The 14,655-nt window shown below is 30.8% G+C and overlaps 1 protein-coding gene across 1 annotated transcript in view; it reads left to right on the top strand.

Moving 5' to 3' along the window:
- The window catches only part of LOC108761962 (odorant receptor 4-like), a 5,042-nt gene extending 2,358 nt beyond the window's left edge, over positions 1–2,684 (top strand). The window contains exons 3-5 of the mRNA XM_018508753.1: positions 668–778; positions 1,237–1,392; positions 2,631–2,684. Of these exons, the coding sequence (XP_018364255.1) occupies positions 668–778; positions 1,237–1,392; positions 2,631–2,684 (321 nt within the window). The remainder of the gene's footprint in view (positions 1–667; positions 779–1,236; positions 1,393–2,630) is intronic.
- Positions 2,685–14,655: the final 11,971 nt, after the last annotated feature.

Raw genomic sequence — 14,655 nt, 5'->3', positions numbered from 1 at the left:
CACAAAATTCGACATGTTCAACGCTATTACAAACTATACTGTTGTATGAAACTTGTATTGTTGTGAGTTGAAAATCTTTGTCAGATGTCAGAACAAGGAAATGGTGTCAATAACGCGGTCTGACGGCAACTACATTGACAGCTATGGCCATCTATTGGTAAATTCCGGTTTCATATTTACACACCTGCTAAAGCTCATATTTTAAATTTTACATTGTAAAAAAACATTTTGTATTCGTATTAAAATCGGTCATTGACAAGTATTGTGTTGGATTTTTTACATACTCATGTGTTAATTTAACGTGAAATAAATTATGTTGTTTAAACATTTTGTGGTAAATTGACATTCAACAATTATTAATATTAAAGAAACACAATTCACAATGGAAAGATGAACATATAACATAAACATAACATAGTTTGAAAACGTAAATTCTAAGTTAAATAAGTAAAATTTACGTATTAATGCAACATATTATGAATGTTAATATTGTTCAAGAAATGTACCTTCAAAATTTATATTAAAATTGTATCAAAATAATTTGTGTCTTCATTTTTTACATAATATTACTTTCTCGTATAATACGTGTTACATTTACATAAAAATTTGAGTAGATCAATGGGCATGTAAAATACATTAAATTTAGTACAAATTTTCTTCTGCGTAGATTTGGGATACACATGATATGACAAAACTGACCTCTTATCTTTTTCCATATTTATCAATGAGTTTCAATATTTTTATATTCTGTTACATCGGAGGAATTGTCACAGAACAGGTAATATATCGAGAATTAAACTTATTATACCGAAGCAAAAAGAATCACCTTAAGTAACTGTATATAAAATCTACATCTTCATTAAAATATCATTAAAATTATTAATCTGTGTGCATTTCTTCCCGCGATGATTCCTAAAAGCCCCTTGAAATTTTATTATTATTTTTGAAAACAAATCACGTTTTAACATTTTTTTAATAATGTCAATATTTTATGAAAAGTATAAAATTTAACGCTACATATAAATGAAAAAACTTTTGTTGTATTATAATATTTAAAATGAAATTGTCTCATTTTTAACAAATTTGCATATTTCTATTTTTCTTTACGTTATTATATTAACGTAAACGGGGCACGGCAGTGTCTCATGCTAATACTTAGCGCCGAGACACTACGTGTCTCCAGATTTAAATTATCAAATTATAACTCATATATAACAAAATTTTATGTTAAATTAGTGCAAACTTGTCGGAGAAATGGCATATATGACTGATTGGTATAATCTACACCACACAACAGCACGTGGTCTCATTCTGATTATTGCCCGATCGAATAACGTAGTTAAGATCACAGCGGGAAAATTATTCCATTTATCCATCGCTACTTTTGGTGATGTAAGTAATGTAGATATTCCATTCCTTCGTTTCATTAATAAGAAATTAGTAAATTGCATCGTTCTTGTACGTTTTAAATTTCAAATGGTGGTCATCTTATATAAGAATTCCACACTGTTAAAAATATCATAAAATTTAATGTACTTTTAAGTTACATAAATTAAATTAAATTTTATGAATAGATTAAATTTTATGTATATGTTACCAAAAAGTTTATTTGTGTACATGTATATGAAATTTAGTTCACGTTTCATAAAATTTTACCTAGTTTAGTACATTTTTTATTAAATTTTATGTAGATTTGTATAAAATTTAATAAAAGTAAACGTTAAATTTAAGTTATTTGTAACTTCATTTTCATTGACAATACATTAAATATTTTTAATGTGCCTGCTTGAAATTTACTTACATTACACACACTATTCAAAAAACAGAAATTTACTTCTGTTACATGTAATAGAAGCAAATTTCAAGCAGGTACATTAAACATATTTAATGTTGTCAACGAAAATAAAGTTAGAAGTAACATAAATTTTACTTACATTAAATTTCATGTAAATCTACATAAAATTTAATAAAAAATGTAATAAACTTGGCAAAATTTTATGAAAAATACAATAAATTTCATGTACATGTACACAAACTTTTCAATTGCAGATACATTAAATTTAATTTAGTATCATAAAATTGAATTTAATTTATGTAACTTAAAAGAACATTAAATTTCATAACATTTTTAACAGTGCATGTAATGGCACAATTACAAGCAGGCACATTAAAAATATTTAATGTGTTGTAAATGAAAATGAAGTTACCAATAACTTAAATTTAACGTTTACTTATTAAATTTTTATTAAATTTTATACAAATCTACATAAAATTTAATAAAAAATGTTCTAAAAACTTCGTAAAATTTTATGAAACATGCACTAAATGTCATGTACACAAATAAACTTTTCAGTTACAGATACATAAAATTTAATGTAGTCATAAAATTTAATTTGATTTATGTAACTTAAAAGTACTTTAAATTTTATGACATTTTTAACAGTGCACTTAAAAACATTCATAAATAACATTCATAAATAACATTCAAAATAAAAATATAAAATCTTATAGTCGTATACATAATTTAAGACATCAAATTTTAATAAATCCATATAACCTAAATTTGTAACTTATGGAATGTAATATATATCATTTTCGCTTTCTACAAAAATAATATGTTGTTGTTTCAGGTAATTAAAACATCGGTCGTATATTGCAATTTTTTGCTAACAATGACTATGTAAAAGTGGTTATATGATATATAAATTGAGAAATATACAAATTATGTATTTTATATAGGAAGTATTAGCATATCCTGAAAACAATATTTAACCCTTTTGTTGCACTGAAATTAGAAATCTCTGACCTTAAAAATATTAATATATCGAGATTTAAAAAAATCGTTTATTATCATTTCGCTTTCCGCGAGCGAGCATAATTCTTTAAAATTTTAATTTTGAGTTTATATTTTTATGATATATTGTTAAAACAAAATATTCATGTTATTCATGTATATACAAGTCTGAGGAAGAAACATAATGATATCACATATATACAATTACATACGCAATTATTTAATTATATGTAAAACACAGAAAAAACTCCAAAAAGATATAAATTTCCAATTTTATAGGACATGTACGCGCTCAACAAAGACAAGTTAATAAATAAGATCAATGATTACGTCAAAATTACCAAAAGTATCATACACGTACTTTCAATGATACATACTATATAATATTTTACAATTTTTTTCATGATATTTAAAAACTCGAACCATATTTCTAAATAATTCTGTTTGAAGTTCTTACAGAATTTGTAGTACTAAACCTCCACAATATGACGATGAACAAAGTTCGTAGTTTCTTTGAATACAATTTAAAACCCTATCAAATGTATATCGGAACTGTTTGATGATGTAAGTATATAATAAATATACGATCTATGATAATATGATATATCTTTCCTTTGTGTTTTGTTAGTTAAATAATTAGTAAATTATATTTCTTTATACTTTATTAATTTTGAATTATAATCTTCTTATAAGAATTGGACTGAATTGAATTATGTGTTGTGTTTAAAACATCCATACATTCAATTATATACGTGTGTATGATTAAAAATTTTTAATTTTTGTGTTTACATTGTGTAAAAGCAACGTTTTTTCAGGTAATTAAACCTTCCATGGTATATTTAAATTTTATTCCGAACAATAGCAGCGTGGTTAAGAAATATACAAGATATATATTTTATAGCATAAATTAACATATTTTGAATGTAAGATTTCAATTAATAAAATGGACGATTATGTAAAAAATTGTCGTGACAAATGTATATACTATATAATTTTTTATTATTTTTCTCATGCTTATTATTATAATTTCAATATTTAGAAAGTACTAATTCTTATTTTTATCGAAATTATATATTTGTCTTTTTTTGCAGTGTGAGAAGCATGATTGCACACAATCAAATAAAAAAGAGCATATCTAGTAATTACAGTGAATTTATACTCTTCGTAACACGCAACATTATCTTTCCATAAATTCGCGGCGAACAATTATTGATTGGACATGTAACTTTCCCTTTCAAAGCAGTTGTAATAGCAAGCTATTCATTAAACACTTTTTCAAGCTCTATTTCACATTCAACTCTGGCATAATGTACTACCCATTCGTGAGAGCACACTGCGTGCTTTCATAAAGTGTAATGTTTTTCATACTGAAAAAGGCTGATAATGGATGCTTTCTATTTGGTGATAAAAATCGACACAATCATCGTCCTACTTTTCTTTTTATTGCATGAATAACAAAGACAGAATGGTGTTTGTGTGGCAGCAAACGTTGGATTAGTTAAATGTCATGTACAGTTTGGAATCGGAGATACACTGATTTTTTTTGTAGTATAATTACTGATAAGGAAAAGGATCCAATTGTCTCACTCCGATTTTAATGAGTTTTTAATAGTTAATGAGTTTTTCATTCTGAAAATTTTTTTCCATCTCTTATAATTCCGGCGATATTCGCTTCGAAAGAGAAAAATAAATGTTTTTTCCAAGGTGTGTATCACTCCCTAAAAGTGCACATATAAAAAAATACGTATCGCTTATTTTTGTCTGGAGAATAACGTACAAAAAGCTCATTAAAATCGGAGGGGGGCAGTTGCGAGTATATTGCCATATAAGGAAAGAATGGAAATGTAATAAAAAAATTAATACGTAAAGCGTTATGCATAAAGTTTTGCTTATTGAATTTAAGTTTAACTGGATATTATGACATTTTTAATATGCTCAAAATTATGAATAATAATAATAAATATATTACTAACAAAGTACAGTATAATATTTTTATGATCATAATATCCATAGCAGATAATATAGTTATATTTTTGTAAAATAATTTTAATATTACAAAATTAAAATTAAAAAATTAAAATTAAAATTAAAAGTATTTTTAATTTCTATGCTTGAGTATTCTAAATGCACAATGCTTCTTTTCGCTTCTTCCATAAATTTCAATTACTATTCGGTTATGATTTTAATTATTTTTTTTTTAATCAAATGAACTATACTGAATCCAAATCTTTAAAAAAAAGATTTTAATAAGAATTTTTCAAGTTATATAAAAAACTATAAATAAGATCTTACAAAAAAATGTGAAAAAAAATTGATGCGCAAAAGTTTTATTCTAAACCTAGTATGTTTACAGCAAAATTTCTTGTTTCAAATACAGAATCTGTAGTATCAGACTTCCATAATATCCTGATGAATAAAACTTCGGTGTTTTTCTACATACAACGTAGAACTTCACAACCGTACATATTATCGTACGTATCAACAATACAAGTGCTAATCATGGTTTAGATGCGATTAAAATTGTCGCTTGGTATTTGTTCAAAAGATCTGTAGCTGTTGAAGATTAATAAAGTTAATTATTTTATGATTATATTCACATTCAAACTTAATACGTACTTTGTATCAAAAGTTAACAAACAAAATTAATTGTAATGTTAGAATGGCACAGAGTTAATGTTCATCAAATTATTCCAAATTTTAAGCGAAATATTTTTCTAATTTTTAGATACTCACACTGAATAAAATTTCTGGCTAAAAATGGACTAATCAGAATTTTCTCTAGTTAAATTTCTTAGAATTCTAGTTGAGATAAATGCCCTTGCTTCCCCCCCCCCCCCCTCCCCACTCCACAATTCTGAATGCTCATGCACCTAACGTTTGACAGGGAGCGTTAAATAAACATGACGACTGCAACTTGCAATCGGATATGTTGAATGTTTTTCTTATATTATTACAACTGAGAGTATTGTCATCCAAGCGTAGAACAGAAACGTGATAAAATTTTAAAAGTTAAATCGAAAACTGTAAGTAATAGCTTTACAGAAAAATGCGAAAAAAATTTGTGCAGAGAATTTTTATTCTAAAATTCGTATTTTTACAGCAAAGCGTCCTGTTTGAAGAACAAAATCCGTAATATCGAACCTCAGTAATATGGATGAACAAAAGTTTGAAGCTTTCTGTGTACAATTTAAAACTCTACAGGCGTACATATGAATCGTAAGTATGACCATACATAAGTGCCATCGCGTTCAGACGTGATTATAATTTTGGTTCTCGTCAAAAAGATCCATAGTCAGAGAGGATAATAATGTTAATCATTTTGTATTCACATTTACTTAATATGTATACACTGTGTGTATATATATACAGGGTGAGTCAAAAGTCTGGACACACTTCAATATCTCATAAACGAGGCATTTTAGAAAAAAATGTTTCTTATAAAAGTTGTAAAGCTTAAAAAAACGCATGCACCGATAGTAGTTATTTAACCTGGGATGGCGTTGTCAAGGTCAGGTCAAGGTCAAGGTCAACATGAATTTTTTAAATAGAACACCCCCTTTTTTATTACATATTCTTGTAGCTTATCTCGAGAGCTTTCCTAAACACTATAATTAAGTTCATTTTCATTAAGTACTTTGCAAGTTATAAGGCTTGAAAGTTACCGTCAGCATTAGCATTATCCAAGATTTCCGACCGACGGTTAAAACCTCTTGAATGTTATCCAGGATCATGTCCTAAATAACATTTAAGATCAAGGTCATTGGAGATTGTTTCTCTTATTTTCATTTTTACATAAAAATGAATTTTCAGTGCAAAAATGAAATCGTCGGTTGGACACCATAATGCTAATGTCGGCGGTACTGTAACTTCCAAGCCTTATACCTCGCAAAGTACTTAATAAAAATGAGTTTGATTATAGTGTTTTGGAAAGCTCTCGAGATAAGCTATAAGAATATGTAATAAAAAAGGGATGGTTCCATTTAAAAAATTAATGTTGACCTTGATCTGACCTTGACAACGCCATCCTAGGTTAAATAACTACTATCGTTGAATGCGTCTTTTTAAGGCTTACAACTTTTTTGGGAATTTTTTTTTCTAAAATGCATCGTTTATGAGATATTTGGGTGTATCCAGACTTTTGGCCCACCCTGTATATATATAAGTTGATAAACAAAATTAATTACAATATTAGAACGACATAGAGTTGGCAATTAAGTATCAAATTATTCAAAAATTTAAGCAATATATTTTTCTGATTCCTATATATATTTATAATATTTTCTATATTTCATGATATTGTAATCTTTATTACTATTTATAAATAATAAAACTACTTATTTATTTTGTTAATCAATATGCAAAAAACGCTGATGTGATTAAAAAAATCAAAAATATAGAATCAAGAGTTCTATTAAATTGAAGCACTTTCAATATCAGTTACACAAATCTTCCCTCACACAATGACCACGGTTGCCAGGTCTCCAGATTTCTACTGGAGACTGCAGTTTTCGGGACCAATCTCCAGTTCTCCACCAGACGGGAAAAATATCCAGTTTTTCGCTCGCGTGGAGTATTTATTAATTGCATATTTAAATTACATGGAAAGTAATAAGAAAATCTGTGATTATATTTTCGGAGTTATTTTACGAATAATAAAAAAGTTTGTAATTGTGTTCGGACTGTATGTAATCTTGTAATCATAATAAAAAAGTCTCTATGATTGCGTTGACACTTTATGTTGGTCAAATATTAATAACAAAAAGAAAATCTGCAACAGTAGTTGCAAAACACGAATTAACCCTGCGCATTTTTGTCTCTTTTTTTTCAATGAAACAATCGGCCGGCCTCCAGCGCACGGACCTTCAGGCCACAGCTGTATAGTGCTCGGGATCTGGCAACAGTGTTCATAACACGATAACACGTCATATTCACTCAAACTTCAGGCAATAGAAACTCTCAACTATGGTTTTTTCCATCAAGCTCTCAACGAGCAAATATATTGATTGAATATATGCCCCCTTCAAAGTGAGGATGCTTTTATAGGGATTATATTATCCGAATTATGCGTATCGTTTAACCAATCAAAGATGTTTCGCATTTTCTGTTACACGGAACTGAATGTTCTTATTAGTTACGCGACAGTTGTGAAGGAAATATTAGGTGTTAAACTTAATTCCTGCCGTTTTTCGTCTCCAAAATTGATTTGTTTCGAAGGGAAATACCTTAATCAAAGTATTATTAATAAAGTAGAAAATGGAGGAAATTACTTTGATTGAGGTATTCATTCATCTACCCTTCGAAACAAATCAATTTTGGAAACGAAGAACGGCAGGAATTAAGTTTAACACCTAATCAGATCATGCGTGAAAGCTTTATAATAGACCTGTTCTTTTTTTTGCTGAACTTTTTCATCAGTTCGTCCTTCTTCTTTTTCTCTTCAGGAGGAAAGAAGAGGACAAAAGATGAACTGGTGCAAAAGTTCAGCTAAAAAGAATAGGCCTAATAATAAACCAATCACCAAACTCTTCTGAAGATTGACGCTTCTTCATATTCTGATGAGTTGTTCATTCATGGTAGTACATTGTGTACTTTCGTGTAACGATCATATTAAATTCCAAATGTGCACTAAAAAGTGACAGACTAAAGAAACATACCGATAACAATTTATAATTTAATCGAGGGCTTTTCAAGCCAATTGGTGCGAGATCATAAATAAATGTATCGAGTTTGTAACGATGCACGTATCTGCATGCCGTTAAAGTGGCTTTTGAGCACACATAAGGGTGCGCCTGTTAAAATAAGTATTGCGGTGACAGCCGTTCTGATGAAGATCGCTGAGACCGTCCGAATATCGCCGATCGATATCTCTCCTGCTGATATTGCAATCGGAGGGAATTACCAAATACTGTCGGAACATTACGAACGGGAGCAACAATTAATATACATATACGCGAAATCGATATTAACAAAGTTCTGTCCGTCCCGATCCTGATCCGATTCTCTCCGAGCCGATCTAGTAGCGAGCAAAGGTGGTAGAGCGTACTCTGTCACCGTCGAGTTCTCGACAACGATCGGCTTCCTGCATTAGACCGCTGCACCGATGAGAATTCTCCAGCAGTGGAATTCTGTAACTCGTTATGCGATCGTTATGTGCTCATAACGACAATCGCACAAATATTTTATATGGTAAAAAAGCTGCGCAATTGTCGTTACGAACTCATAACGTGCGATCGTTATGTGCTCATAACGACAATCGCGCAAATATTTTATATGGTAAAAAAGCTGCGCAATTGTCGTTACGAACTCATAACGACTGCGTAACGAGTTACAGAATTCCACTGCAGGACGGATACTCTGTCCTGCCGAACGTACTCGACCGCCGACCAGCTGCGTTCTTTGCACCGCTGCACTGATGGGATTTGTCCATGACCAGAGCGTACTCTGCTAAGCCGAGCTTACTCGGCCGCCAGTCGTCTACCGCTCCTGCCGCACCAGTTCCTGGCACCAGCCGCCAGGGAATAATATCCTCGTCGAGAGTTCTCGAACGCTGGTTATTACAGGTGGATCTTGCTTCGGTTTCAACAGTAGCATGAGGTAGAGATTTTTCTGCCTCTGCCGAGTGTTCTGGCCGTCGAGTACCACCTTTTCTTCGCTGTGCAATTTTTTCCCATTGCGTTCGGGAAGAATCTTAAAATCCACCGCACCGCGATCGCGTTCGCGCTTGGCGTATGCACGCGTTCTGCGATAACGTCGAGACACAGAGGTCAGCTGTTCACAATCCCACGTCCCGCGCGTCACGCAATACCGCGTCGCGACAAAACTTGTCTGCGACGAGTTTCGACAACTACGCAAACACATTGTACAGTGTACGTTACACACAATACACACACACACTCACACATACGCGTTTCGATCCAACGCGATTTCGGCAAGCCGCGCTTTATTCTCTGATTATATTGTATTCTTTCCTTTGCTATTCTTTAATAAATATTTCTTTATCATTATCTAAAAGCACATCATGTTCTATTACATCTCCTCTCTCTGCCACGAACCTCTTTCGTGTTCCGATCGATCGAAAAATCCGACGAGCTATTTCGCACGAAAGTAAGGTAGTTACAAGTTCATTATGCAAAATCATGATATTACTAAAAATTTTTATTTGTTCAACCATAATAGCAGTCACAATGATACCGTGTTTATCGTATGTATTATTTGAGGCACAGAATATCAAGCAAAAATTGCATGCCGTGGGGCCACTGATCAACAGATTTGTGAGCTCGATACATTACTGGGTGTTGCTCAAGCGTAGTGATGACATTCAAAAATTAATACGACATATGGAGACAGACTGGAATCTTATGCAAAAGATCGGTGAACCAGAAGTGATATTACTAAAAAGCTGCAGCATGCCAAATTCGACCGTTTCATTACCATAATCTGCTGGATAATGATGCAAGGCGGTCTATTTTTCGGCTTCGGACAATCGGTGAAAACTGCAACTATCATCAACGACAACGAGATTTTTACAACACATCGGATGACGTCCAATTTACAACAAAGTCATCGACGCGAGATTTACTCCCGTGAATGAAATCGCGTTAGTTTTCCAAAACTTGGTACTATTAGTAATAAGTTTCTGTAATACCGATGTTGCAGTCTGAAAGCCTACTTCGCGATACATGCCTGTGGTCAATTAAACGTGCTATAAGCGTTGTTGCATGAATTAAAAAACAAAGCACAAGAAAATGATAAAGCTAAAAGAAAACTGGCTGCTGTTGTAGGACTCCATCTAAGAATATTAAGGTATTTCACAAGCGGATATTCATTAAAAGGAATATACATCCTTTAATCTATAGAAAATTTCTAAATTATCCCTTTAATTCATAATTAATCATATAAAAAATAGATATTTGCGTCAAAATTAGAATAAAGTAATTTTCTTTCTTTTATGCATTATTGAAGGAGAATTTGTTATCAATTGTATTCAGAAGTATAAATACAGTATAGATGGAATCACATAATGCTCAATTTCTTGAACGATAAGTATGCATGCAGACGTACCTGCTCTGATGTATACTAGAATTTATTCATGCATTGAGCACTGCATACAAGAAATCGGGTATCGTATGTTTTCACCTTTACGACGACTTATTTATAGGGTATGGATGTTCGGGCACGATCCCGGGCGCGTGTTGAAAACCGCTATATGTGAATGAGTCGATCCGGCTTTTTTGTAAAAACATAAATATTTTTGTCAATTTTAATTGAGGCCAATTTTTCTTCGAAGATTTCGGCATTTTGAAGAAAAACGTTCTCACGTGATTTCGAATTAATACAGAAAAATATAGAAAAAATCTCCGCATTCTGTTTATTATACATTAAGTATGTCGCGCACCAACCGAGATAGATAATTTGAATAGATCGGATACAGTCGACGGACTTCGAATATCCTCGAGAAATATTACTATCTCATTTCAGCGAGCATTCGACTCACTCGCACGCAGCGGTTCTCCACCAAAGACATAGAGAATGGACTGCGCAGTCCGTATCTAAGTAGGGTATCAAATGTGGTCGATAATAATGAGAGAGAGAGACCATGGGAGACAGCCAATCTCCCTCTCATTCTCTCTCCCATTACACCATTGAATGGAAAGAGATAGAAATGGCCGTCTGCCACGGTCTCTCTCTCTCATCCTTATCGAACATTTTGACACACGGATCACGCAGTCCATTCTCTGTGTCTTTGTTCTCCACACGCTCCCCGGGATCGTGCCCGAACATTCGCACTCTACTTATTTATAACAAAATTCCAGGGATGGGAAGTAACTCGTTACTTCCCATACCGCACAGAAGATTGACGCAATATTGCTGCAATGTTGCAATATTGCAGATTGCAATGTAACATTGCAGAAATATTACAGAAATGTAAATTAACAATTTGCCTGCAAAATGTCAGTAATATGCCTGTAATATTCCACAAACATTGCAAAACTGTAATTCTTTCATTGTTACAATAATAATAATATAAAAATATATAAGTTTTTACAATATTTATGTAGTACAGTCTTTTAATTTAACAGCCGTTTTTTTATGATATAATAATTAATATAATCCATTTTATATTTAAATAAAAAATTTATTGATCTATCATTTGACGGCCATTTTATTAGTTAAGTTTTATATTTTGAATATGAAATCAAAAGATTGTATAATATCGAGTTTGGATACAATCAATGTATCATTATAGGATAAGACGATGAATAATTAAGCTGCTGAAAACGATTTATTGAAATATTAATTATGTGATCGATGATGTGTTTATGCTTGATGTGAACGCAAGAATAAATCAGCTCCTGTGAACTTTATTGATAAATTTCATACCGTCATTTTTTAATTGATTTCAGTTGACTCGGAGTGGTTTCGAATTAAAAAGAATCACTGCGATTAACTTAATTCACGATTAACTTACCAAGCGACTGTATTATTATGTTAATGTGGATAATATTTGTAGTTTGTTTGGGCCACACACATACATGCTTTCTCCTTACGAATAAATTTATCCTTCAGAATTAATACTACATTTATTAGAATATTTTATGGATTATCATAAAAAATTGCTTTTGGAAAGCACATATTATAATACTATAAAATTAAAATTAGTAAGATACAGTGTACAGAAAATAGTTTTCATTTCAGAGTCTTCGTAAAAAATTTATCCAAATACATAATTACATTGCAATATTGCTGGAACGTTTCGTTGCAATATAACAAAAAGCGGACATCTTAACATTATTGGAATCTTGCTTCAATGATTCAGCAATGCTTCGCAACCACCATGCAATATTGCAATGTCTCAGTGAAATCATTCTGCAATGTTTCTGCAATCTTTCTATGCTGTATTGGTAATTTAATAGTTACTTTCATAGTTATTTTATATATTTTACTTACTTGTCAATTTAATGTGCGGTAGTGTCCACTTGGCGATACAAATACTTCGAAACATTTGATTAATCAGAAGAAAGAAAAATTAAAGCGTTCAATGAACTTTTGTACCTGTTTGATCTATATTTTGGGATCTAATGGAATCCGCCAATCAAATACAAGAGCGCTCAGTGAACGGTTGTAGACCATTCTGGATTAATGCTGGAATTTATTTGCAACTTTTAGCCGAATATAAAAAGAATTTTTTTTACAAAAAACATTGTATATGTAAATGTAAGCCAATATTTTTTTTAATTTTCCTAGGCTGCATTACTCTGATGACCCCGTGTATCATCCTTGTTTAATATATTAGGTGAAAAACAAGGGTAAAACGATACATGAAGGCAATTGGATAACGTTTCTGAATATAGCCCTAATGGTATCGATAATACTAGTAAAAATTCCGATGAAAAAAATAACTTAAAAGTAACTTAAAGTTACTTTTTCAGTAATTGTAACGAATTACTTTTCAGAGTCAATAACTTGTAACGGCAATTAATTACTTTCTGAAAGAGAAAAACTGTAACTGTAATTAATTACTTTTACAAAGTAACTTTCTCATTCCTGCAAAATTTTATTGTACCATTTATATACATTTTCCCGTTTCAATTTTATATCACAACAGGAAAATATTATGCTTAAAGTCGCTCTTGTGGAATTAGTGGGAAGCACGATAGTAATATATACGCTTGGATATTACATTATTATGGTACGCTATAGGTGTGAGAAGATTTTATTACAATTTTATTACACACAAATAAATGTCACTTATTTATAAAGAGTCATACATCGTTATTTTATTACAAAATGTGTATTGAAAATGATAAATTATACAATAAAAATGGGCTCATATTTTAAGTGTAGATAGTACAACACATTTTGTATTTGTAAAATCGATCGGTAACAAAATATTGTATTAAATTTTTTACATACTCACGTGTTAATTTAACAAAATGTTAGTTTTTAATTGTACGATCCAATAAGATTCGTATTGTTTAATTTAACAAAATGTCATTATGCTGTTTTAACATTTCGTACTAAACTGATATTCGACAATTATTAATATCGAAATATAATTTATAATCAGATTACACAGGTCTATAAAAAAAAGTACCCTGTACTGGGGTGGCGACCCAGCTATTCTTATATATTTTGAATTGCTAAATACGATCTGACATTAAAATAGGACCATCCAGAGTAAATTTTCAATCTAGAGCGAAAAAATGCGTCAAAATGGGAAAAAATGGGTCATTTTCTCGCTCTAGATTAACAATTTATCCTGGATGGTCCTTAATTTTGATGTCAGATTCGTATTCAGCGACTCAAAATACATAAGAATAGCGGGGTCTCCACTCCAGCACAAGGTACTTTTTTTTGTAGGTCTGTGTTATCGTATAACATAATGTAGTTTTAAAACGTAAATATAAGATAAATAAATAAAATTTACTAACTGATTTAACATATAATAAATGTTAATAATATTCAAGACATATATTTTCACAATTTGTTTTAAAATTGTATCAAAGAGTTTTTTTTATTAATTTTTTATGTAATATTTGTATTACTTTCTACTAATGTTACATTCACACAAAAATTTGAGCAGATCGTTAGGTACCTAAAGTATGTTGAATTTAATATAAATTTTCTACTGTGTGTGTGTGTGTGTGTAGATTTGGGAAATGTTCAATGCAGCAAAAATAATATCTTACGTCTTATTGTATTTATTATTTCAATATGTTTATATTTTGCTATATCGGAGAGATTATCACAGAACAAGTTATGATTATAGAGATATTGAAATCAATACCTCGATTTTATAACTCTTAAGGGGATGCTAAACCAATTATCTAAGTCGATCAGGGTCGATAGTACAGACTTTT

This window comes from Trachymyrmex cornetzi, unplaced genomic scaffold (assembly GCF_001594075.2).
Source record: "Trachymyrmex cornetzi isolate Tcor2-1 unplaced genomic scaffold, Tcor1.1 scaffold272, whole genome shotgun sequence".
NCBI classification, from domain to species: Eukaryota; Metazoa; Arthropoda; class Insecta; order Hymenoptera; family Formicidae; genus Trachymyrmex; species Trachymyrmex cornetzi.
Note: the sequence above shows the minus strand (reverse complement) of the source record. Positions and strands in the feature narration are given on the sequence as shown.